Genomic DNA, 25824 nt, shown 5'->3' on the forward strand with positions numbered 1-25824 from the left:
TGTTAGTGTTAACTATGGGGAACTGAAGCTCAGAGAGGGAAGGAAATTCACTCACAGTCACACAGCAGATTCCCAGCAGAGCAAGGCCCAGGCCCTGGCTCCCCCCCAAAGCCAAGGCCTGGGCTTGTCCTTGGGCAGCTGCAGCCTTAACCTCAAAGAAGGCTGAGGAATTCACACTGAGATCTCTCGTGGGATTCTGGGTCTCATTGAGCTGAGACCCCAGCTGGGTTGCCTGTGGCTGGAAAATGTCAGAGAGCCCCATCAGAGCCTGGGGTCTTGTGTCCGGCTGGGGTCTGACCCACAGTATTACCCAGGGCTTTGTGATGTCACACCTCTGAGCCCCAGTTTGTAAGGATCCCTGACAGGGTGAGGAATTCTATGAAGGCACAGAGCTATTTTCATAACAGCTACTCCTGAGTTCTCGCTGAGCATCAAACCCTCTGCTATTGTTAGCTGTGGCTTCCTAGAGTCCTTGTAGCAGCCGGTACAGTGGGAACCCAGCTGCAGGTAACCGACAGGATGGATAGAACTCGGGTCTGAGATCTGATCCTAGTCCTTCCTGCTAAAACCCTCACCCGTCCTCTTTTCAGACCGAACTTGGGCTCCTTCTTTGGGTTTAGCTTAATTCTAGTTTCCTCTGGGAGGATCCCTTGGTCACAGGCAGGCTGGGATGGGCTCCTGCTCTGGCGCACAGCGCTGGGTCAACCGTTCTGTGTTAAGACAGTTTCTCCCTCTCCACCACCAGACAAGAATGTCCCATGATGAAAGACCTTGTCACCATCATGACTGCATCCCCAGAGCCTAGACCTGTGCTTGGCATACTTGTTGTTCAGTCACTAAGTTGTGTCTGACTCTTTGCGACCCCATGGACTGCAGCATGCCAGGCTTCCCTGTCCTTCACCATCTCCCGGAGTTTGATGTCCATTGAGTCAGTGATGCTATCGAACCGTCTCACCTGCTGTACGTGCTTGGCATACAGCAGGTGCTCAATAAATACCTACCAAATGACTGAACGCATTGTGCCAGCATCAGGATGCCACCGGGGCCCCAAGGGAGCCGGAGAGATGAGAGGAAAGTTCCTGGACTCCTGCCATGCCTTACATTAGCGGCATCTTCTCCAACAGCCGGCCCCCAGGGACACCATCTGAGCCGGCTGAATTCCGGGCACCGCTTCACCTTGGAAAGGAGGCCACAGCTCTCATCAAGCAGCCCGGTAATTGACGTCACAGCAGTGCCGGGAGCGGCCCCGTTAATATTTAATGAAGACTCCACTGCGGCAGAGCTGCAGGCTAAGAGGGCTGTGGGGCCATGCTGAGTCCCCACGGGGTCGTGAGGAGGGCACAGATGGTAAAGTTTCCTAAACCGGAAAGCCCCTGGCAGATGAGCATCACAGCAATGCGTTTTAGTCCCCGGCTTAACTCAGAAAGAGCCAGGGTGTCACATGCCCGCTGTGGGACAAGGAGACTGCTGACCAAGCCCCAGTGATAACTGTGGGGGGATTAGGGGCTCCCGGGGACGCTTCCTGGAGACAGTGGGAGGACAGAGCCCTGGCGCCGACCGGTCCCAGACTCCACCCCAGGTCTGCATTGCACAGCTGGGCAGCAGCTGCACCACTTGAGCCTCGGTTCTCTGATCTGTGCAATGGGAATCATGATCCCCTCCCTGAGAGGCTCTTGTGAGAATTAACGGAGATGAATGCTGTACATCGGGAAGTTCTGGGTGGCTCAGTTGGTGAAGAATCCAACTGCAATGCGGGAGACTCGAGTTTGACCCTGGAGAAGGAAATGGCAACCCACTCCAGTATTCTTGCCTAGAAAATCCCACAGACAGAGGAGCCTGGAGGGCTTGCAGTCCAGGAGGTCACAAAGAGTCGGACACGACTGAGAGTCTAAAGCACCACCAGTGATGTGGAGGACCCAGCCCAGCACACGGCAGGACCTCAGCGGACGCTGAATGCCTTCTCCCAAACCCAGTGTGGGGGCGTTTCATGCATTCCTCGGCTGGAGTGATGTGGGAAGGGAAGAAAGAGCAAGGGGCCGAGGGAGGGGGACTCGGAGCCAGCTGTCTCGGGTCTGGACTTGTCACAGTGGTGGGGCAACATCCCAGAGAGACGTCAGATGGAGGATGGATAGAGAGCCCAGGGCGGCAGGAACAGAAGGGCGCTTGTGAACCATCTCTTCTGATTATCTGTCTGACCCCTTCACTCGACAGAAGGGGATGCTGAGGGCCCCGGAGGGAACAGACCAGCCGCAGTCTGACATGGTCTTCAGTCACCCATCTGAGACAGCATCAGCTGAGGGATTTACCCAGGGCCACCCGCACGGAGGCAGGTGACGTGATGAGAGGCCCTGGTCCCTGCCTCTGAGTCTCCAGCCTGGACAAAGGGACTCATCATCCCGCCCTCTTCCTGGTCTCCATCAGTGTGTTTTCCCACAAATCCTGGAGGTTTCATAAAATGTAAATCCAACCATGTCATCCCCTGCATAAAACCCCTTTGTGGGCCCCAACTCAGGGTTGCCAGAGAGGATGCAGGAGGCCCCTTTAAAACTGAATTTCAGATCAACAAGTAAGGGATTTTAGTATAAGAATGTTCCACATATTGCATGCCTATAATTATACTTAAAAATGTATGTGTTGTTGATCTGAAATTCAAAGTTAACAAGACAGCCTGTATTTTTTTTTTTTTTTTTGCTAAACCTGGCGACCCTATGCAGACTACCTTCAGGAGAAGACTGAAGGAGGAGAAGGCTGAAGGAGGAGAAGGCTGAAGGCAGTCTTCTAACTGGCCCCCGAGGCCCACTTTGACCCCATTCGTGCTTAGTCACTCAGCTGTGTCTGACTCTTTGAGACCCCATGGACTGTCGCCCACCAAGCTCCTCTGTCCATGGGATTTTCCAGGTCAGAATACTGGCCATTTCCTTCTCCAGGGGATCTTCCTGACCCAGGAATCGAACCAGGTTCTCCTGCATTGCAGGCGGATTCTTTACCAGCTGAGCTACCAGGGATGCCCTATAAGCTCCTCCCTTCCCCTCTCTGCTTCAGACACAGCTCTTTGCCTTTGCCGGACAGTCCCCAGCTCTCCCTCCCTCTGGCCTTTGCAGCTGCTGTTCTTCCGCTGGAACCATCTTCCATGCCCCTGCTGCCCCACTGTGCTTGACCTGACATCCTTCAGGCCTCCAAAGGATTGTTGCTTCCTCCTGGAAGACTTCCTGGCTCTCCAGGCCTGGGTGGTACTTCCTCTGGGCTCCCACCACGCCTTGGGCAGGTCCCCCGTCTGTCCTGGTCCCTTGATGCAGAGTAGGGGTTCAGCAGACATTTGTTGCCTGCTGCTGCTGCTGCTAAGTCGCTTCAGTCGTGCCACAGCCTCTCCCACTTCGCCTATCAACGGTTTCCCCTTCTTTATCCAAGATCTTTGCGCTCAGATATCACCTCCTCAGAGAGGCATTTCCCGACCATCCTGGCTGAAACAGGACACACATACCCTCTGTCCTAGCCAGCCACTCCCTGTCCCATTACCCTGTCTCATCCCGTCCACAAGTCCTTGGCTTTTTTTTTTTTGGCCGTGCCTTGTGGCACGCGGGATCCTAACTCCCTGATCAGGGATCGAACCGGCGTCTCCTGCATTGGGAACACAGAGTCTTAACCACTGGACTGCCAGGGAAGTCTGTCATCCACAGCATTTACTGCTGTTGGAAATCACGACTTATTCACTTATGGTCCATCGTCCATCCCCTCCACCAGGCAGCAGCTTCCATGAGGGCAGGGATATAGGGGCACATTCCTGTCCATCTCCCTAGCTCCTGTGGGGTGTCTGGCCCAGGGAGGATGCTGCAGACTGTTGCTGATGGTAATTCCTGGGCCTGCCCCTTACTGGTGTGGCACTTGGGGGGACAGAGTGATGGGTGTGAGCCCCCGCCTTCTGTGCCCTCCATGATCCTTGCCCTTGGGAGGGCAGGAGGGCAGGCTAGGTGGCTGGGCTGTGTTTCAGGGCAAGAGCTTCAGGGAGCCCGAGCTGAGCAGGAAGGAAAGAAATCTGCCAAAGCGTTCGTTTTTAGCAGGGGCTCAGATTCCGAGCAAGGACGCCACTGGGTTTTCCTTCCTCCAAGTTGATGGCTGAGTACCAGCCACCCAGCACATCTTCCTGAAGGGTCACAAAGCTGAGATGCTAGGCCACAGGAGAGGGTGTTGGGGGCACTGGGTCACTCCTCAGGAGCCAAGGATTTCTAAATCCCTAACACAAAGTAGATCCTCTGAGCCTGCCTTCTCCAGCACCGAAAAGTAGGTCCAGCCACTGCCTCCACTGTGGGAAATGCACACCCAAGAGCAAGAGCATCTGCTCTCGATGCCTCGTGGATGCCACAGGATGCCGTTCGGCATCCTGTGGGGGCAGAGAGCCCGTCACGTGTTCAAGTCAGCCCGCTTTTGAGTCAGGTGGCCTCCTGTCGGAAGTGTGGCTGCCTGCCACCTGTGTGACCTTGGCATGCAGGCCGACCTTCCTTGAAGCCAGCCTCTGCATCTGTAAACAGTGGACAGTGAAGACCCAAGGCTGCAATGAGGAGTCAGGCAGGCCCTCAGCTCAAATTCAAGTGCAGAGCAATGTTAAACTGACTGTAGTTATGTTTATGAGTGTATCTTCTTGCATCCATGTAGCAGGGTGGACAGCAAGGTTTGTGGTGAAACAAGAGCCCTTCCTGGGAACTGGAGCTACATTTAGGAATTGCCTGACAGGGACTGGAGTTTTGATGTGAAACCCTTGGTCCACGTTAGAGACATTGATTCTATTCAGCAACTGTTCTCTAAACAGATAAGAGAACCCCTCGGAGCATCCCTTCAACCCTCCTGGGGGCCCCCTGGTATGGATAAGCCGATGGTTTGGGGGTAGACCCCTGACAAGGATTTAAGAGGCCTGGGTTGGAGAGCCAGCCCTGGTATGAATATACTGTGTGACATGGAACAAATTGCTTGCCTTCTCTGGTGGCCTCATCTTAAGACCGGTCATTCCTTCTTGACTTACCAAACTCAAGAGTTATTGGGAGGATCAGAGATCTGTTGGGAGAGTGTTTGGGTGAGCATCAGCTGTTTGATGAATTAAAGGAGGATTGCTATTAAAACTGAAAGCACTATGGGAAATTGCTGTACCTTCAGCTCTGTACCTTTGCTATGAACGTAAAAGTGCTCTGAAAAACAAAGTCTATTAAAAAAAAAAAAAAGGACCCCTAGATTTTCCACCAAAGACCCTCTAAAGCCTTTATTTAAGTCAGGCAATATAATGAGGGTTCAAGTTCTAACTTGTAACTTGTGTGACTTTGGGCAAATGAGTTAACTGGTGGCACTGCTAGAGGTTTGATTTTTCCTTCTGTGGAGACAGTAGCCCTGGGGCAAGAGAAGGATTGGGAAGATGCTGCAAGATACAGGATAGATGAGACAAGGAGGAGAAGCTCAGCAGCCTCCCAACACGCTGGGCGACCAACGACTGACCCACCTGACTTTGAGCTGAGGTGGGGCTACCTGTTTCAGTTTGCATCCCCTGCAAGCAGCCCTCTGGATCTCAGCCCCACCCCAGGTAGAGAGTGACTCAAGTTGTTCTGCAGAGACTGGTCCCTCTGCCCCTGTTGCCATGGCGCTGCAGCACCAGTCTGGCCAATCAGGAAGGAGACGTGTATCTGAGCCTCTGTTGCTAAAGCCAGAGCAGGACACACAGCCAATGGGAAGGGCAGCAGAGTGGAGCCACCATGGAAACCTCGGCCCTGAGGTTCCAACCAGGTTTTTGTCTCCATATCTTGTATGGGGCGGGGGGGTTGGGCGGGTGTAGGCTGGGTTTTCTGAATTCCTTTTTTGCAGAGAGCATCCTGCAGCCTGTGGAGGACACCTAGGAGTCACGGCAGGGGTGCATGACAAGAAGACATCTCCAATGAGTCAGAAAGGACCCCAGCTTAGCAGGACACAGCTTCAGATGTCCCCTTCATGACTCTTCCCCCAGATGCTCAGCATCACCTGTCTGTGATCTTAGCTCATCCCCACAGCTCTGCCTAGCCCCATCTGTGCTAAGAAACAGTGGTAGGCTGCAAAAGAATCCCCACCCCCAAAGCAAGAAGAGGACAGTGGGGCTGACCTCTAAGGGCGCTCTTCTGCCCTGTAGCTTTGTGGTTCTATGAAAACTGTTCCCCCTGTTCTGCTACATGCAGGGTCAGGCAGGAGGAGGGAGAAAAGGATCAGTCGGACACAAGCGCTGCCCCTGTGTAAAATCAGAGGATGGGGCAAAGAGGCTCTTCAAGTCCTCTGAGCTCACATGCTAGACTCAATGCTGATTTTTTTGTTTTTGTTTTGTGAATATTTATGTATTTGGCTGCACTGGATCCTAGGTGCAGCATGTGGGCTCAGTATGCGGGATCAGCCTTCGGTGCAAACTCTTAGTTGAGCCATGCAGGATCTCGTTCCCTGGGCAGGGAAACCCGGGGGTCCAACTCCCTGCATTGGGAGCACGCAGTCCTAGCCATCGACCACCAGGGAAGTCTCCTCTGTGCTGTTTTAACCTTCAGGCTCTAGATAAAGGGAATCTACCAGGAATAACTTTCCAAGGGGGAGCCCTGTAAATAATGCCAGTGGACACAAGTAAGACTCAGGTTGCTTTATGCCCTTAAAATGCCACATGCCTCAACTAAGAGTTTGCACCAAATGCTGATCCTGTCCATTGTAGAGCCGAAGCCCACAGAGGTGAAGCTGCCCCCTCAGGTCACACAGCTGCCCTGATGCAGAGCCAAGCCTGGAAGGCTAGCTCCCTCGCCCAGCTCTGAAGCCTGCCGTGTGCAGTCTTCTCAAACCAGCCTTCCCACCCCTGAGCAGGCGTTCGTTTGTTCATTCGGGGAGCGGTGCACGCCCACACTCCCGACATCCTTATTTTGCAAACACAGACATAATAACAACAGCAAGAGAAAATGTGTCCCACCCCTTCCCCCGCTCTCTTCTCGCCTTCACTCTGTTGCCTGGCAACAGCTGCATCCAGAAACCTAGGTATCATCCTAGGCAGCTCCCTCGCCCTCGTTCTTCCCACCAGACACATCGCCCAGTCACGTCCCTTTATCTCCTAAATGGCCTCCCCACCCACGTGTCCCCTCCCCCACCCCTTCCCAGCCGAGGTTCCATCCTGGGTTTCCTGGCTTCTCACAGGTCTCCTGCTGTTACAGCTGCCTGTCCCACCCCTACTGCCATTTTCTATAACCACAGCCAGACAGTTTTTACAAAATTTAAATCTGATCATGTCACCTGATGCTTGCTTAGAACCTCTGCGGATAAAAATCGAAATCCTAAACAGGCCCAGGAGGCCCCACATCAACAGGCTGACACCCCACCTGCAACTTCGTCTTGCCCTGGCATGTGCTCTGCCCTCACCACCTGGAACATCCCCCAACACACTTCCGATCCTTCCAGTTACTCCAGCTCACCCATGAGTTCTCACCTGCTTGAGGAGACTTTCTGACCTCCCTGGATAGGTCAAATCGCTCTGGTTTGGACTCTCCTGGCACCATGAACCCCTCTGACTGTAGCACTTCACAGTTGCAGTTTTATACTTCTTCATGTCATTATTTGATTCATATCTGTAAGCCCTGTCCCACTTGATGTAAGCTTTGAGTGGCTTTTTCTTGTTCTCTGCCTGAAACATATGGATGGATGGATGGATATGGGTGTTGTTGGATAATGGACAGGTGTGTATGACTGGATGGAAGAAAGCTCTCACTTTCCCCAGGTCACTTAGATCTAATCATATCTCCCTCTATTCTGAGCCAATCCCGTTCATTCAGCATGCACCAAGCATCTCTCATGTGCTAGGAATGTGACCGCAGAGCTGTGACAGCCCAGGGAAGGAGAGATTGCTCTGCCCTGGAGAGTTAGATAATAATAATAGCTACTTACTAGACCCATATTTGGGCTTCCCTGGTGGTCGGACGATAAAGAATCTGCCTGCAATGCAGGAGAACTCGGGTTCAATCCCTGAATTGGGAAGATCACCTGGAGAAGAAAATGGCTACCCACTCCAGTATTCTTGCCTAGAGAATTCCCTGGACAGAGGAGCCTGGTGGGCTGTAGTCTTTGGGGCGGTAAAGAGTCAGACATGACTGAGCAACTAACAACAGACTCATACTTAATAGACTGCTGTATGCTCTCCTCCCAGGAAGCTCCCCACCCTTTCCTCTCTACTTGTCCAGCTTGGGAAGTGTCTCCAGGTTCAGTTTAAGTGTGACCTCCTCCCCTGATCACCCGTCCTCAGAAACACATCCTCAGAAACACCCCCAGCTCAGAAGTCTGGGCCACTCCTGCAGATCTTTGTGGGTAAATTGCTTCACACCATCCTTTCTCTGTGAGTCTCCTGCTCTCTACCAGACTCTAAGTAAGCTCCCTGGGGGCAGGATTCACCCTCCTGGAAGGTCTCACTCCTTTCTTGAAACCTCATGGGACCCCGAGGGTGACAATGATTACCCCCATTTTAAATAGGAATCGGACTTGCCCAAGGTTACACAGGTAGTAAGTGCTGCAACTAGTGCTGAAAGCAGGTTGAATCTAAGACAAAGACTCTTAATTGGTCCCCCCACCCCGACCCTGGCCAGAATATTTTCTCTACCAGCCCCTAATGGAGCCGCCCCAGCTGTGCCTGGACAACTGTGATGGGGTGGCCCGCTCTGTGGTTGAATAATTGCCTGTCAGAAACTATTCCAAGCCCGGGACGTGCCCATCTGAAACTGCTCCCCAGTGACCCCAGGATGCAACCAGAACAAGCGTGTCCCCTCTTCCACATCGCAGCCCATCAATAATTCACGGCCGGCTCCTGTGTTTCCTCTGCATTTCATCCTCTCCATGGAGGAGCTGCAGTGTGGAGAGAGCGTTCACCCCCACTCAGCTGCTGTCCACGGACCAGGAAATTTCAAAAGAAAATTAAGTAGGTAATTTGACAAGTGGTGACATTAAGAGGAAAAAAAAAGATGGAAAGAAAACCCATCTCAACCTCCATCACCCTTGTTTCATAAAAGAAAGGGCGTCTTGACACACAAAAAAAGGAGGGCAGACAATCTGAGAATTAATTTCGCTTTACAAGAACTCTCTGTGGTGTCCCGATTTTTCTCATTTTGGCACGTTCTGGCTCAGACTTGGGGTGGGGGACCAGCCCAGGGCTGGAGCCTGCGAGGACCTCTGGTCCAAGCAATCGAAGGAAACACCATCAGCCAGAAAAATGAGGGCATCGGGACCCCAGAGTCGCCCTGCTTCGAGAGGGAAGGAAGAACTGGACGTCTGGCCGTGAGCCAGCCGAGCTCAGGGAGCCAGACGGACTTCCCGACAGAGCCGCTGCTTCATGTCCACTTTCTATCTTGGCCTCGCTGAGCAAAGGCTCTCCCGATGCCTGCAACCTTGTGGGCACCATGTGGAAGAAGGCAGCCTGCAAGCAGGGGCTGCCCCTGGCCATGCTGCGAGCAAGTGGACCCTCCTGGAAGTCGGGAGGGCTGTTCCTGCTCTGTGGCTGGAGGCTGGTGAGAGAGGCCGGTTGGTTCTGCAAAGGCAGCAGATTTTTCTTTCGGCGCGGTTGTGTGTGCAATCCGAAGGCTGTCTCCACTCCTTCACTTAATATTTACTGTGTGCAAACACTGTGAGTACAAAGCTGACAGAGGATGACCGCGTCTCTGCCCTCGGGGAGCTCAGGGTCTTGTAGGAAAGGCACACGTCCACCCAGGGCAGGCATGCATGCCTGCTCACGGCTGTGACAAGACCTGTCAGGGGTCTCGGGAGGCTGAAGGGCCATGACCAAGGGACGAGGCCTCGAGCAGGGGCAGGAAGAGAGAAAGGTCATTCCAGACAGAGTGCCTGGCGTGGGATGAGCAGCAGTTGAACAAAGAACTTGACATGAGGGGACTTCCTGGTCTGGTGGTCCAGTGGTTAAGAGTCCGCCTTGCAACTCAGGTTCAATCCCTGGTCAGGGAACTAAGATCCCGCATGCCACAGAGCAACTAAGCCAGTGCAACACAACTGGAGGGTCTGCACACCACCACGAAAGATCCCACATGCTGCATGCAAGCCCCACGCAACAAAGTAAGTAAATACTTTTTTTAAAAGAAGAATTAACATGAGGTTGGTGTGACTGCAGAGGGTTGAACAAGAGGGAAAGCTGTGCGAGGTGAGGCTGCAGAAGGAGGCAGGGCTGCCAGGCGGCCCCAGGGGCTTGGTCTCTTCCCAAGTGGGATAGGAAGCCCCCGGAGGGTGCCAGCAGGCAGACTGGCCAGGTACGTGTTACTGCCCGGAGGCAGAGAGGAAACGAGTCTTGCCTTCCAAGAATCAAACTGGTGCCAATGATGGTGAAAATCGCAGTAGAGGTAACCTTGGAGAAGGAGTGGCACTCTAGTATTCTTGTCTGGAGAACTGCATGGGCAGAGGAGCCTGGCAGTCCAGTCCATGGGGTTGCAAAGAGTTGGACACAACTGAGCGCGCGTGCGCGCGCGCGCGCACACACACACACACACACACACACACACACACACACACACACACACACACACACACACACACACACACACACACACTCACCTATGAGGTGGGCACTGTTACTGTTGTCACTTTACAGCCCACAAAACCGAGGCCCAGAGAGATTAAGTAACATGCCCAAGGTCACAAAGCTTGTAGTGGGAAGAGCAGGCAGGTGACTGAGCGACCTCTGAGCACCTAAAGAAACGACTGTTGTAAAGAAATCAAAGGACGGGGAAGTGCTGTCTTGCAGGAGAGTCTGGGGATAGCAACCCAGGAGGAACCTGACGTGAAACTTGGGCCCTTGTGTTTGAGTACCTGCTGCATGCCAGGCACCCTGTTTCTGTAAGTATGGAGGCAGGAATGGGAAACAGTCCCAGAACTTACATTCCACTGAGAAGGCAGTGCACATGTGGGCCAGTGATGCGGGTGGATTCAAGTGATGTCTGGGGCTGCGAGGGGGAGATGACGGGGGTCGTGATGGGCAGTGGAGGGCAGAGGGAGGGTGCTTCTCCAGACAGGGGAGTCAGGGAGGGCGACAGGTGACACCAACAATGAGGAAGCAACAGAGCCACGATCCTGGGAGGAGGATTCCAGGAAGAGGGGAGAGTCGTGCAAAGGCCCCGAGGCAGGGGCAACCTTGGGGCATCCATGCAGCAGAAGGAGGAGGCACTGCCTCTTTCAGAGTGAGCAAGAGCAAGTGAAAGAAGCTTCCAGAAGCCCAGGCTCCATATCGCCGTGTGGGTCATGGCAAGGAGTCAGGATTTCATCCCAAGTTGATGGGAAGTCACTGGAGGGTTTTCAGGCGGGAAAAGGATGCCCCCTGTTTGTGTTTGAAAGACAGCACGTTAGTCACTGTAAGTAAAGTCTTCAAGGCAAAGAAGGATGCGGGAGGACCAGCCAGTGGCTGCTGCTTCAGATAAAGGTGGAGATGGGAAGAAGGGTCACAGTACATTTTTGCTAGTGGATTAGATATGGGGGTGGAGAGAAGGAAATAAAAGATAACTCCAAGGCTTTCAGCCTGAAAACTGGGTAGATGTTGGTTGTTATTGTCATTCAGTTGCTAAGTTGTGTACAACTCTTTGCAACCCCATGGACTGCAGCACGCCATCCTCCTCTGCCCTCCACTCTCTCCTGGAGTTTGCTCAAGTTCATGTCCATTGAGTCGGTGATGCCATCCAACCATCTCATCATCTGTCACCCCCTTCTCCTCCTGCCCTCAATCTTTCCCAGCTTCAGGGTCTTTTCCAATGAGTCGACTCTTTTCATCAGGTGGCCAAAGTATTGGAGCTTCAGCTGCATCATCAGTCCTTCCAGTGAATATTCAGGGTTGATCTCCTTTAGGATTGACTAAAACTAACACTGTGGGAGGAGCAGGTTTAGGCGGTAGCAGGGAGGATGCAGCTAAATCAAGACCTGTTTTTCGTTTTTTGGTTGTTGTTTTTTTTTTTTGGCCACACCACATGGCTTGTGGGGTATTAGTTCCCTGACCAGGGACAGAACCCAGGCCCTTGGCAGTGAAAGCGCAGAGTCCTAACCACTGGACCAGCAGGGAGTTCCTAAGAGCTGTGTTATGGGCACGTCCAGTTCATTATGCTCTCAGGTCTCGAGGGAGGGCCAAGAAGGCAGCTGGACAGACAGGTTGGAGTTCAGAGTCCAGGCTAGAGGTCTCAAGTGGAGACTCACAGGCATGTTGATGGTGGTCAGAATTACAGGACCGGGTCGCCGGGGGAATGAGACTCAGAAAGGAGGTCCAGGGTCCCTGGGCTGGGATTCTCCAATGGGAAGAGCTTGGACAGTGGCCCAGAGGCCAACAAGGGAGGTCACAAAGGAGACACAACGAAAGCCCCCCTGGCCCAGCTCTGCACCGACCACCCTGGTAACCTTGGGCAAGCCGCCCTTCACCTCCAGACCTCGGCTTCCTCTCTGAAACCACGAAGGGGGGCCCCACCCCCACCCAGCGCGGAGGTGCCTCCAGCCTGTGGCCTCTCGCCGGATGGAGAAATGAAGCTCAACCTTGCCCACTTCGCTTCCAGGCCTCCTACAATCCGGCTTACGTCAGATGAAATACAAAAATATAGCAAAACCCAGCCCAAAGGGCCACCAGCCAAGGGGCGGGTGCCAAGGCAAGATCGTGGTGACCTGGATTAGAATCCAGACTCTCCCACTTGTCAGCTGGGTGACTCTGATCCCCAGAGGGTCCTTATCTGTAAAAGTGGCCCGTGGTCCCCAGCATGAGGGGTTGTTGCTAGAAAGGAGCCAGGTAGCAAGTAGAGCACCTGCGTGGCTCCAGGCGTGCGTCCTCCGGGCCAGCTCCTTTCCCCCTCTAGGGAGATTCCTTCCCTGAATCAGAAGAGAGGGGTTCCAGGTGCCTCTACCCTTGCAGGATAATGCAGTCCTGCTGTATTCAGGCCCGGGGCTGCGGGCTCTGCATCACCCCTGCCGCTCACCTGCAGGCACATGGCTGCCATGGCAGGAATCGGGGGTCTGCAGACTGGCTAGTCAGTCATCTGCTGGATCCTGCCTGGGGCGCCACGGGGACTAGAAGGAGGGAGGGGACGTGGGCTCCTAGTCTGGCTGTGGCTGTGGACCAGAGCCACTTTCCAGGCGTCATTAGCGTGACTGGCAAAGGGCAGTGATGTGACAGCAGGGAAACACTTTAGCAGAGAGCAAGCTGGAGCTCGGGCCAATGTGTTCAGCCCGATGACGGCTCCTGGCTCCGTGTCTCCTGGAAGAACCCCGGGGGGAGAGCGGGTGCGGGAGGCAGGAACTGCAGCCACTGGAGCCTGGATTCCTGGCCCAGCTCAGTCACAATTAGACTAATGGCTCCACTTCGGGGGCACCTCCACCGTGCCAGATGCCGCGCCAGCGCTCTATGTAACGGCTCGTCAAACCCCTGCAAGGACAGTGAGCATGTTCCTACTGAAAAGATGAGGAAACTGAGGCAGGGGGAGGAGAAAGACTTGCCCAAGTTCCCCCAGCCTTCAACACACCGCTGGAGGATGCACCGAACAGGTAGACCCTTTGCGAAGCCTGCAAGGTCCTGTGTGATCCAGTCTCTGTGACGACATCGTCCCCCACTAGCCCCGAAGCTTTTCTGTCACAGGGTCTCAATCTCCTCCAGCCAGGAGCTCCCGTCTGTCCTGCCCTTTGCAGGCCCTGTCATCCACCAGGTCTCCATGGAAGAGCCTCCATGAGCCCCAGTCTCGGTCAGGTGCCTGTCAGACCTTGCACAGTGGCCTCTCCATGACCTTTGGAGCATTTTTCCCAACTGTTTTTATTTCACAGCCATCACCATATTTATTTGTGTGGCCTTTGATGGTGCCCTTCTCCCTCCTGTATCCACTCAAAGCCTGGCACATAGATGGGTCTTAATGTAACAATGGATGGGAAAGTCGAAGCTGAATGTGTTAACAGTGAACAAGTGAACAAACCACACACCCCTCCCTCCTGCAGGGACCGGCTGGCTGCAGCTCTGCCTGGAGATCAACCGCCTTAGAGCCTAAATCACAAAACTGGGTAGAAATAGCATCTTCTAGTCACAGGGATGCTGCCCGAGGCGGCGAGCGCAGTGGGAGGTGGACCCCAGCTCCCTGTGTGGGTCCCTACACCAGGCCAGCGCCTCTCTTGTCGTCCCCCGAGTCTCGACCCCAGCGGTGGCAGCCAGGCTCCCGCTCCTGCAGGAGGCGGTGGGGAGGAGGTGGGCCGACTTGCTTCTTGTCTCGCAAGGGGAAGTGTGTCCCATTTCACTTCTGCTTTGAGGCAAGACACATCCTTTGTGTTAGACCACCCTGGAGTGTTCTCATCCTCCCAGCACCAACCACCAACGGTGGCCAGTGCGGTGGTCAGGCCCTGGGGAGCCCGGAACCCAGCCTGCATCACTGTGTGGGAATCCAGGCTCGCAGCCCTGTCCTCCCTGCTTCCGGGACGTGGCCGCCCCGCCCTGGAAGCCAGTCGGTGGGCTGCTGTCTCCCGTGTCTCCAGCCTGGGGTGGACAATCCTGAGTCCAGTCCTTCCTATGTGTGTGTGCTCAGTAACCCAGGCTTCCCTGGGGAGGGAAGTCCCCCCACTTCCCTGAGGAGCGGGGGTGGGGGTGCTGTCCTCGGGCCCCAGCGCCCGGACAGCGGACGCACACCGGCTTGCAGGGGTCAAGGTTACCTTTCTTCTGCTTTCTTTCCTTCCCTTCCCAAGCTTCCCACCAGCTGGTGGCACACCAGGCTCTCAGTGGACCTCTGGGCACATTCAAGTTAGAACTTTTGGGTGGGCACAACGGCCCTTGCCCAGCTCCCTGTACAGAATCACGCCCCCTCTTCTATTTCTGTCTTGCTTTACGCATCTGCTGCCCTTCACCAAGGGTGCAGGGCCGCCTTGGTCCAGCTTTGCGTAAATGTTGGCTGAACGAATGAATTCAACCCATTCTAAACGAGCACCCGTGTGGGGTGGGCACCTGCCGTGAGGGTACACGGTGAGCGAGGTCTGCTCTCTGCTCTCGAGGGGCATGTACACAGCTGCAGAGGCAAGCCACGGGTACCAGGAAAGGAAAACACAAGAGCCGCCCTGAGAACCACGTCCCAGGCTGCTTATCCAGGCTCCATTCCCGTCCCCCCGCCGGGATAAGCAGCCTGGGACATGAGTCTCCATTCCAGCCGAGAAGGGGGCACCAGCCCTCCCAGCGCTCGGCTTCCTGCCGGGTGAGAAGGGAAGGTCCCGTGGGCCCCTGGGTTTCACCCAGGCTCGCTGCCGAGGGAGAAAGCGCTCAGAGAGCCAGGGGCCTCTGGGAATGGCGCTGCAGCTCCCCTTCTGCTCTCACCCTCACGGGGAAGAGGGCTCCTTCTTGGAACGATGGTGTGAGGATTCACTGAGAAACAGGTGGCTCTTGCTGCAGCCACAGAAGCGGGCAGAGGTCAAATGTACAGGCTGGTGGCACTGAGTTCTCAGCACCGGCACATTCCAGGCCAGGCCTGGGGCCAGCCTGAAGGCCAGGAGCCGCCTGGAGCGCTTGCAGGCTGACGTCAGGGGCTTCAGGCCAGAGCGGGGGAGCCTGGGGGAGAGGAAGGGCCCTGCCCCCTTCCCACCAGAGCCCACACTGCACCTCAGCAGAACAGTCAGCTGGGACAGAGCCCCCAGGAAGGAACAGTGGGCGACGCCTCCCTGTCCTAGCTCCCCAGGGAGGGGAGGGGGGCAGGGCAGTGGACGGGGCCTGGCTGGGCTCAGGGGTCCCACAGACCTGATACAGCTGTCAGCTGTATGGCCTGGCTGTGTGGCCTTGGGGCTCCCACCCTCATCTGGTCATGACAGTTGCTGATAAGACCACAAGATGGAAAGGCATGGCAAGTATGCTTCACTGTTGAGAACACAGGAACGCTCAAGAAATGGCGCAACCGTTACTTCACGCATCTGAAGTTTTCCAGGGAACTGGAGAGGCCTGTACTGATTTCTGCTGTCTTCTCCCCGACTCCTTCCATGTGAACAAAGCCTCCTGGCAGCTCAGGCGCGTCTCGTGTGCCTGTTTCTTGTAATACCCGAACCTGCCATCTTGTTTTGGTGGGTCTCTTCCTACAGATGGGCTTCCCTGGTGGCTCAGACAGTAAAGAATCTGCCTGTAATGCAGGAGACCCTGGTTCCATCCCTGGGTCGGAAAGATCTGGTGGAGAAGAGAATGGCACACCAGTATTCTTTTGCCAGGAGAATTCCATGAACAGAGGAGCCTGGTGGGCTAGCTACAGTCCATGGGGGGTCAGGAGGAGTCAGACACGACTCATGGACTTTCACTTCACTTTCCTACAAACAGGAGATGGGCTTCTGTGCCTCTCTGACATAGAACTGGGCAGTGCTGGCCCAGCCTTTGGGGATCCTGTGCCTTTGGGTCCCATGCCCTGGGCGGTCCTTGTGGCTCTCCGTCCGCCCCTACTGCCATCAAGCCATCACGTGGCACCCCCTGCTCCCGAGTCCTCTGCCTGCCGGTGTGCAGCCTTTGCTTTGCTTTGTCTGAGAACCAGATTTCCAGGCAGGTTAGAGCTGCAGGTGAGGTAGCGGGAAGAAGCCCAGGGGAGGGGTCTGGGGGCAGGGCTTCCCAAACAGACCATCAAGAGCCAAGTCACTTGAGCGTCGTTTACAGCGCAGAGTCCAGGCCCCCCAAATCAGAATCTCCAAGGGAAGCTGTGGAGCCTGCTAAATTTAAGGTGCTCCTGTGCACAGGAGCCTTAAGGAACCATGGCTGGGACTAAGGCAGCCCTCTGCTCGGAAGCCCCTCTGGCTGAATTCTTGTTGTTCCAGTAACAGGATGCATTTCTTTCCCTGCCACTTTTTCCGCATCCCACCTTTGTGGTTCCTCACCCCAGGCTCATTTCTACATCCAGGAGGCTGACGGGTGCTGCCCAGGTGTATAGGGGGCCTGTGTGCACCCCCTGCCCCCGGCACAATCACCGAGCTGAGAAACGTCCCCAGAACGCCCAGCCTCGGACTACCACCCTGTTCCTGATGGGCAGGAGCCAGGCGGCCTTCTTCTTGCTCTCAGCTCAGAGAAGACTTTCAGTGAACTCACAGCCACACACCCCACGTGGATTCTGGAGTCCTCCCCAGCATCTGCGGCCACGTCATCAGCCTCCAGGGCCCCGGCGACGGGGCACGACCGCCCGGCCCAGGAGGGGGTAGCTGCCGCCGGGGACCGGGCTGGGACCGAGATGCTGCCTGGGGCACTTTATTCCCGCTTCTGCTCTGTACAGGTATATACAGCTGTGTGAGCCTATGGTACATTATTTCACAAAATTATACATCCTGTGCGCACTCCTCCTGGGCGGGAAGCGGCAGATCCCGCTCTGACAGACTGCAGATGCTTACGGGATCGCCCTCCCGCCCACTCCCGGGGCACAGCGGCTTCTGCAGCCTCCCTCCGGGAGAGGATGGACAAGCAGCCCCCTCAGCCCCCACCACCCCAAGCCTGCCTGACCGTCCCCCTCTGAGTCTCATGGGCAGTGGGACGCCAGCTCCCAGCCCCCGGCCCGTCACGGGGCGCTGGCATGCATCTTCTCCAGGCAGCTGGTCCAGAAGGCCACCAGCCGGTTGTCACGGTTGCCACAGAAGTCTGTGAAGTCCTTCAGCAGCCGGTCGGCAAACCTCTCGTCGCCGGTGGCGCTGGAGCGCCAGGTCTTGGTGAGCATGGTGTTGTAGGCCCAGTTGTAGCCCACGCGCTCCTCGCAGAACAGGTTCTGGCTGGCGGAGCTGGTGGAGTTGCGGCGCCGCCTCGGCTGCCCCGAGAACTTGCGCTTGGAGTAGGGCAGCTGCAGGAACACCGTCCCTGTGGGGACAGGGCCGGTCACGGGGCCGCCAGGAGGGAGGGAGGGAGGGGAGCCCGGGCCAGCCCCCACGCACACATCCTACCCCACCATCCACGCCGCGCCTGGAGTGCCTCACCTGTGACGTGGATGTACTGGGGCTTGTTCTCAGCCGGGAAGTTGAAAGCGGACGCAGAGTATTTATCTTGAACAAACCCAAACCTAAAGGAAGGACAGAGAGACATGCTGCTGAAGACCTCCTGGGCAGGAGTGTGGCTGACATGACCCTCAGGCGGCCCGGCCCCAGGATAGGGGACCTAGAAAGTCTCCCAGTAGAACGTCCCCGCTGCTCCTCTCCATCCTCACCACTGCCCACCCTCTGACCGGTCCACCTTTTCCCCTCTGGGGTGCTGAGAGCCCCTCACCTGCCTGGCTCTCCTTCCTCCAGCCTTCATCCCCCCAGCCACCTCGCTCCATCGCACGGGCCCTCCCTCCCTCTCCCCTACATCACCCAACCCCCCGAGACCCTCAGCTCCGGGGGAAGGCCCTTGTCTTAACTCCGCTGAGCTGGCTGGCCTCACCCCCCTTCCTGCCTGCGCTCCCACACTGACTGCACAGCGGTTCTCAATAAAGGCTTTGCACTGAGAAATGCCGCAACTGGAGTTGTTTTCCTTAAGGCAAGAAACACATGGGGCCCTGCCTCACTGTGTTCTAGACACAGGCAGGAGGGGCTGTTTTTCATCCATGGCTGGTTCTGTGCCTGGTTTTCTATTTCTACAAAGCGCGTTCATCACAGCTCTACCTGCTAAGGGCTGTAGAGGATGTGCCGGCGAGCGCGGCCCCTGCCCCGAGTTGAGGGGTTTATGTAACAAGGGATGTGATGAGGCAGAACTAAAGCAGGTACAGTCCTGTCTCCTCTCCTGGACTGAGCTCTGGGGAGGTACTATGTTGCATCCTCGGCAGAAGCTCCTGGTTTCACACAGGCACCTGGTAACTCTTTGCTGAAGGACACGTGAAGTCAGATGTGTAAATTAAACCGATTGGCTACTTGCCCCGTGAGCTCATCACTGTCGGCCGGTTCTAGCGCGGGTGGGCACGGCTCCGGAGTTTGCCCTTCCTCCTCTCAACTTTCCCATCAAGGCTATCTACTCAGCATGCATCAGCACAACCTGCTGACAAACTCAGCTGGGGTCTTCCTAACAGCAACTACCCTCTCCTGGAGGCTTACTAGGTGACAGGAATATCAGGGAACCCCGCCAACAACCCGGGAGAACAGGAAGGCAGGGCAGCTCACACCTCCTGGGCCAGAGGCATGGGGTGGGGTGGGTGGGGCAGAGGCGAACCAGGCCTGTCTGCTTCTCGTGTCAAAGTCCTTTCCCACCGACCTCGTCACTCGACTGACCTGAATCATACACGCTCCTCCTGGGAGGAGGAAGTCAGGTCCCCGGCACTTATTTCACAGCCTTTACCAGGCATCAGAGACAAGGGCAGAGGAAGATCTAAGGCAGGCCTGGGCCAGTTTGGGTGGAGGAGGCTGAAGGGTCTGGACTTCATCTATGGTTGTGGGGTGTGTGTGTGGTGGGGGTGTGTCTGTGCATGATGGGGTGTGTGTACATGGTGCGTGTGTGTGCGCATGGTGGGAGTGTGTGAGCATGGTGTCTGTGTGCATGGTGGGCGTGTGTGTGTGCACTGGGGGTGTATATGTGCACAGTGGGAGTGTGTGCGTGCACAGTAGGTATGGGTGTGCACAGTGGAGATGCGTGTGCCCAGTGGGGATGTGTGTTCACGGTATGTGGGGGTGTGTATGCATAGTGGAAGCGGTGTGCACAGTGAGGTCTGTGTGCGTGGTGTGTGTGTACCGTGGGTGTGCACAGTGGTGTGTGCATGGTGGGTGTCTGTGTGCATGGTAAGGGGTATGTGTGTGCACGGTGGGGCTGAACAAGGTGATATGACCCTAAAAGCAGCACAGGAGGCTTTGATTTTCTATGGTTAACACAAGGCAGCCACCGGACACTGAGCTAGTGACATTCTGGAGACAGAGCTGGACTGGCCTGAGCCTAGGAAAGGCCTTCCTCGGTACACATAGTAGCTATCAGTGAACAGCCACTGACTGTATCTATTGCTTGTTAAGTGTTCATTGTCTTCTCAACATGGGTCAAGGGGCTCCTGAAAAATTCTACAGGTTTTCATCTCCTGGCAAGTTTGGCTCTGGGTGGAGACTGAGGTGATGGCTCTCTGCTCTCCCACCAACACGAACGAGAGGGAATTGGGCCTGAAAAACTGCAGCTCCAGGAACTGGACAGGAGGTGCTCATCTCTGAAAGCACAGCAGAGGGACCCATCGGAGATATGCAGTAAATCTGTCCTTGGTGGCCTGGGTCTGTCTCCCCGGAAAGGGAACAGACTAGCTTTGTTGTTTGAAACAAACACCGAGGCTTCCCCACGCTTCCTTCTTGCTAAGGACAAACCTGTGTGCAATGGCTTCCTGGAAAAGGTGCATTCGGTCCCAGTATGTTTCTGGTTCAAAGCCTGAAAGGAAAAAAAGGATAAATGCCAAGTTGCTATTCCAAGGTTTGCAATCATCCCTGGGTCCGGCCTCCATGATCCCTCTTGGCAGTTCTCCCTCCTGAGCCTGAGCTATGCTTTTCCATGCCACGAGCTTTCAGAAAGACGGGCCTCCACCCCAAGGAGGGACGTCCTAAAGAGAATGACAGCTCCCAAGCTCCATCAAGGTCTAGAGAGGGGAGGCACATGAGTCCTCAGAGACCAGCGTGAGCTGCCAGAACTTGCTATGACACTCACTCTAATGAAGTCTGTGCCAAAAGCAGAAAGGAGCAGGATATTAAATCCAAGCAAAGGACAAGCTTTAAGAGCATGCTATTTGCTTCCAAGGAGAGAAAAACGATTTACCAATCTTCCAGTTTAGAGGTGGGGAAACTGAAGCAAATCAATATAAAAATGGTTTTTGGAAAAGTGATCAGCTGGGGAGGGGAGGGGAGTGGAGTGGATGGGTGCCCGCCCCCACCACCCGCTTTGTGCTGCGGCCTGGCTGGTGTGAGGGAAGGAGCAGGCAAGGAGGGCGCAGGGCTGAGGCAGTTGTCACCCAGCAGAGGCCACGGCCGGGGCTGCTCCTGGGGTCAAGGTGCTGAGCGCCAGAGCAGCAACCACTCAAGACGGCGTCCCGGAGGCCAGGGACACCTGCAGGGGCTTGCTCGCTCTTTCCTTATTTGGAATTTTATATGTACGATAGATGTGAGGATTCTGGGTAACCAAAGAGCAAAAAAAAAAAAAGACTTCGGCTTTAATCGCTAAAAACAAGACACAGCGCGTTCTTGTCATGTTTTTAAGATTTTGAATTCCTTGTTATCAGAAGAGGAGAGGACAGGAGGAGAGATGGCACAGAAGCAAGAAAATCAATTTGCAGATTCAAGTCCTTATTCCTTTCAACTAGGATGCCTTTCTTTTAGCCGTAACCATGGCAACCAACAGAGGATGCTGGTCTTACAGACTGGGTTACAACTGGCAGGAAAAACCATCAGCTCATACAGCAATGTCCTCCGGGGCCAGCCCTGTGAGCACTCCTGCCCAGTTACAGCGAAGGTGGGAGACCCCAGAAGAGTCTCTGGATGGTGTGAATGAAGATCTCGCCTTCTCCGCAACATATTAAGAACAGCAGTAGGAGGCAGTGCCTGGCTTAAAGTCATCAGACACGGATATGAACATCTGGCATTTCAGGACTGCAGAAAACGGTCCCTCCGCGGCCATACCACAAGGGGAAACAAGAATATGGGGGGTGGGGAGAGAAAGCGTGTCATAAACTCTGAGGATCATGGGATCTATGACCTCCAGGGATCATGCAGCTTACCTGGCCCCAACTAATGCTTAAAATGTTGTGTCTGTACAAAAATGTCTTTCAAGATGTAAAAAACATACAGATGTACCTTCAGAACAAAAGCTCTTTGCACCCCGGTGCAGGGGTGGTGGTGGGGGATGGTTCTCTGCCACCAACCATGCCACAGACTCACAAGAACTCGGGGAAAAGCACCTCCTCTGCCTCAAAGCCTTCTTCTTCCACATTGATAATTTCTACACCTAGGAAGCTAAAGGGCTCGGATCACCGGCAGTGACTCTAGCTTTTCCTTATAAAGATCTGTGAGCTTATGGGACGCTTTGAAGGAGCTAACTATATGCTCATTGCAGCGCGCTTGGAGATGAAAAGTCCGTGCCGTGTGAATGCAGCTCACCCCTCCATCTGTCCACACCCGCCCCTGGAGTAAGGCGGGTGAGGATGGGGCAGCGGGCAAGGTCGGCCCCGTGGGCTCCGCTCTGGGGGAGGGCTGGGATCGGGGGTCCTTCATCGTCCTCCTGCGCTGCCTCCTTGGGACATGGGGCTGGAGCCCCCCAGGTGCTGAGGCGCCTCAGCCATGCACAGCAGTACACTGTGTCCTGCTCTGCTTCAGCCCTTCTGCGCGGAGCAGCGGGTCCAAGCCTCCCATGAGGTTCAGCTTCCTGCCACCCAAACCAGTCAGGCTGGAGTGGAGAGAGGAGGGCATGGGGAGAACCCAGACAACAGGGCCCCCTCCTCACCCACCACGCTCTCCAGGCCACGCGAGGGTCTCCCTGAGCCAGCAAGTCAGCTCTGGCCTCCCTCACTTTAGAAACAAGGCCATTTGAGGCTCAGAGACATTAGGTGACTTGTCCAGGGCTGGCCAGCCACTAAGTGAAGAAACCAGGATTAAACGCTGGTCCCTTGTCCACAGACCCCTTCTTTTCAGCACCCATGAGAAGCTGACCTCACTCCCGGTGCCTCGGGGGCAACCCTGGCGGGGATGCTCTATGCAGGGGACGGCCCTCGGGAGGGGGGTGTCTCTTACTGTCAAACAAGTGCTCGCTGCCCTCCTTGAGCAGGCAGCTGACGTTGAGTGGGATGAACAGCTGGGCCCGGAGCGGGTCGCCGTACAGGTAACTGGGCAGAGCAAAGGGTCCCTCCAAAACTGGCACCAACAAGAAGCCACAGGAGGTGGCCTTGCGATGCCAACCTTGGACCTGGTGGGAAGCACACAAACACAGAGTTTCCTGTTATGCACAACTTTTTTTTTTCTTGTACCAAGCAGCAGGCAGAATCATAGCTTTCCGGACCTGGGATCGAACCTGAGACCCCCTGCGGTGGAAGTACTGAGTCTTAACCACCGGACTTGCCAGGGAAATCCCACGTGTTAACTTCTAAGAAACAAACGTTATTTTAAAAACCTTCCCCCCAAAAGGAGGCAAAACTGATTAAAAAAAAAAAAAAGAGGCCGACTTATTTATACAGAAGATACATAGGTGACAGGAAACTCTCAGAAAATTATCTGTTAAAAAAAAAAAGTGACAGGGCCTCCACCTGCACAGAATGTCCCCACGGCACCAGCCGAGTGTCAGGGCAATAGATGGAAGGCCCAGCGAGCACAGGGAGGTGGGAAAGAGGGTTACTTTTTGCTCTACGCCAGGGATTCTCAACCGGGGGCAATGCCCCCCTCCCTGGGGACATTAGCAAAATCTGGAGACATTTTTGGTTGCCACAGGAGGGGGTGCTACTGTGGGCAGAGGCCAAGGATGCTGTTCACCATCCTACAGTGCACAGGCCAGGCCCCCTACTCCTGACAGAGAACAATCCGTACTACATGTCAGCAGCCCAAGGCTCAGACAACCCCTGATCTACACCTTTTCCGACTGTTTGATTTTTTCACAATGTTTAATTTTTTGAGAGAGGCTATTACAAGGGTCCAGGTGAAGGTAACAGGAGCCTGGACTGAAAACAGCTGTTTAAGGGACGAGAATCCCTACCCAGGCCCGGCCGCGCCCGGGGGGCTCACCATCTCAAAGAGCACAGCGGCGGTCACTGCCATCCAGTGCAGCTTGATCTCGAAGGCCGCGTTCAGAGAGAAGTTGCCATGGTAGTAACAGCTGCACCACTCCAGTCGGTCCGTGCGGTTGTTCACATCCACGTCCAGGGTCACAGTCCTCTGCTCCGGGACAGTGGCGGCTACGTCAGCGCGCAGGCGGAGGGGGGCGCCCAGGGGAGGGAAAGGGAGGCAGGGGGTGAGGAGGAAGAGCAAACAACAAACTGCAGATTCTAGACGCTTCCTGGAAATCGTCTAGTCCAGGGCTTGGCAAGTGTTTTCTATGAAGGTCCAGCTAGTAAGTGTTTTAGGCTGTGCAGCTATAAGGTCTCTGTTCTCACTACTCAATGCTGCTGTTAGAGTGCAAAAGCAGCCAGACTTTACCTAAATGAATGAGCACATTGTGTTCCGATAAAACTTTATTTACAAAAACAGGTCGATTTTAGGGCTGTGTGACACTATCACGGTGCGTGCTGTTGTGCTGTGCTAAGTTGCTTTAGTCGTGTCCAGCTCTCTGCGACCCTGGGGACCATGGACTGCAGCCCGCCAGGGTCCCTTGTCCATGGGATTCTCCAGGCACGAACACTGGAATGAGTTGCCATGCCCTCCTCCAGGGGCTCTTCCTGACTTGAAGATAGAACCCGCATCTCCTGTGTCTCCTGCACTGGAAGGAGAGTTCTTCACCATTAGCGCCACCTGGGAAGCCCCATGATGGTGAGTACATTATACATTTGTCTAAACCCATAAAAGGCAGAACACCCAGAGGAGACTTTAAGGGAAACTATGGACCTGGTTGATAATGATGTGCTGGTGTAGGGTCATCGACTGTAACAAACATCCCACTTTAGTGGGAATATGTCAATTGCGGGGGAGGCGGAGGCGGGCAGGGAGTATACGGAAACTCGGTACTTTCTGCTCAATTTTGCTGTGAACCTAAAAGTGCTCTAAAACCAAAGTTATTATAAAACAAACAAATGAACAAATAGGCCTGTTTGTTCATAGCTTGCCTCCTCTAATCTAGTCCAACCCTGGATCTACAGATGAGGAAACAGCAGCCCATGGAGGGGAACTGCCCTGGCCAAGATCAGAGTCAGAACCTCAGCCAGGCTGAGCCCCAGATCTTCCAATTCCAGAGACCATGAAGGGACAAGATGGGACAAGCAGCCTAGACCAGAGTGAGGAGGGGGTATTGCTTTTTGGTGTCAGCCCAGGAAGGCAATAGTTCTATAATCTTTTCGCAAGAAATGAAACTCTTACTGAAGTCTAACACTCTGTCCCAAGCTTCCCAAGTGGCCCTGGTGGTAAAGAACCCTCCTCAATGCAGGAGATGCAGGTTCAACCCCTGTGTTGGGAAGATCCCCCTGGAGAAGAAGATGGCAACCCACTTCAGTATTCTTGCCTGGAGAATCCCCATGGACAGAGGAGCCTAGTGGTCTACGGTCCATGGTGTCGCAAAGAGTCGGACAGGAACGAGCGTACGTATGCAATGCCCTGTCCCAGTGACTGGGTGGTGCACACTGATGCCAGGTCAGTGCCCAAGTAGCTCATCCGATCTGGGCTCCTGCTCACAAATCCTTCTCAACCAAGACAGGTGTTTTAGAGACGGGTCAGACATAGAGTTCCTGACCAAAGGCCTGAAGCTGGCTCAGAAATAAATAAGAACCAGGGCTCTGCTCTGTCTTTCTGGGTGAGGCCAGACCTGGGGCTTCTGTAAACTGTGATCAGCCCCATTTCCTCCCTCCCCCTCGAATCCAATGGCATTTCTTCATGTGCAGCAGTCCACTGCAACAATCGTGGGAGCTGCTGAAACAGTAAGAGTGTTTTCCCAGAAAACATGCACACAGGGAAGATTCTGCCTAGTTCCAGAATTATCGAACGGCTGATGCCCAGGATATTCCTAAAGAAACTGTCAAGAACCAAAATGATAACACTTCTCCCAGAAGCAGAAACCCTAACACAGGGGTAAGTGCAACACACAGGGCCCTGTACCCATGCCTGGGGGGAGCCTCGGTGATGGGTGTGCCCTGCCCCTACCTCTCACACAGGGCACCGGCTGCCCTAGCTCTGAGTGACTCTGAGGATCTGGAAACCAGCAAGGTTTCCATCCCACCAGCCAGGCAAGAACTCGAGTTAGTCGGGCACTTCCAGGCTGACCAAGCAGAAAGA

The 25824-nt window shown here is 54.9% G+C and overlaps 1 protein-coding gene and 1 long non-coding RNA gene across 38 annotated transcripts in view; one reads left to right on the forward strand and one right to left on the reverse strand.

The window, feature by feature from the left end:
• Window positions 1–336: 336 nt before the first annotated feature.
• On the forward strand, window positions 337–2467 carry LOC145526528 (uncharacterized). The gene is made up of 3 exons (XR_014068968.1): window positions 337–507; window positions 1125–1347; window positions 2212–2467. It is a non-coding gene; the product is annotated as an uncharacterized LOC145526528 (long non-coding RNA).
• Window positions 2468–17063: 14596 nt separating this feature from the next.
• DEPDC5 (DEP domain containing 5, GATOR1 subcomplex subunit) overlaps window positions 17064–25824 on the reverse strand; it is a 70340-nt gene continuing 61579 nt past the window's right edge. For 29 of the 37 annotated variants that reach the window (XR_014068965.1, XR_014068955.1, XR_014068958.1 and 26 more), the window contains 5 exons: window positions 23632–23801; window positions 22651–22822; window positions 20245–20305; window positions 17917–17999; window positions 17064–17800 (listed from right to left, as the gene is read on the reverse strand). Coding sequence is in view for 25 of the 37 variants with exons in the window: in XM_081542292.1 (XP_081398418.1) it covers window positions 17508–17800; window positions 17917–17999; window positions 20245–20305; window positions 22651–22822; window positions 23632–23801 (779 nt within the window). In the remaining 12 variants the exon portion in view is untranslated. Of the gene's footprint in view, window positions 17801–17916; window positions 18000–20244; window positions 20306–22650; window positions 22823–23631; window positions 23802–24058; window positions 24323–25824 lie in introns of those variants that run through there. The other 8 variants (XR_014068954.1, XR_014068953.1, XR_014068951.1 and 5 more) reach the window with 5 other exon arrangements.

The sequence above is a fragment of the Giraffa tippelskirchi genome, chromosome 11 (assembly GCF_054371585.1).
Source record: "Giraffa tippelskirchi isolate mGirTip1 chromosome 11, T2T-mGirTip1v1.2.pri, whole genome shotgun sequence".
Classification (NCBI taxonomy): Eukaryota; Metazoa; Chordata; class Mammalia; order Artiodactyla; family Giraffidae; genus Giraffa; species Giraffa tippelskirchi.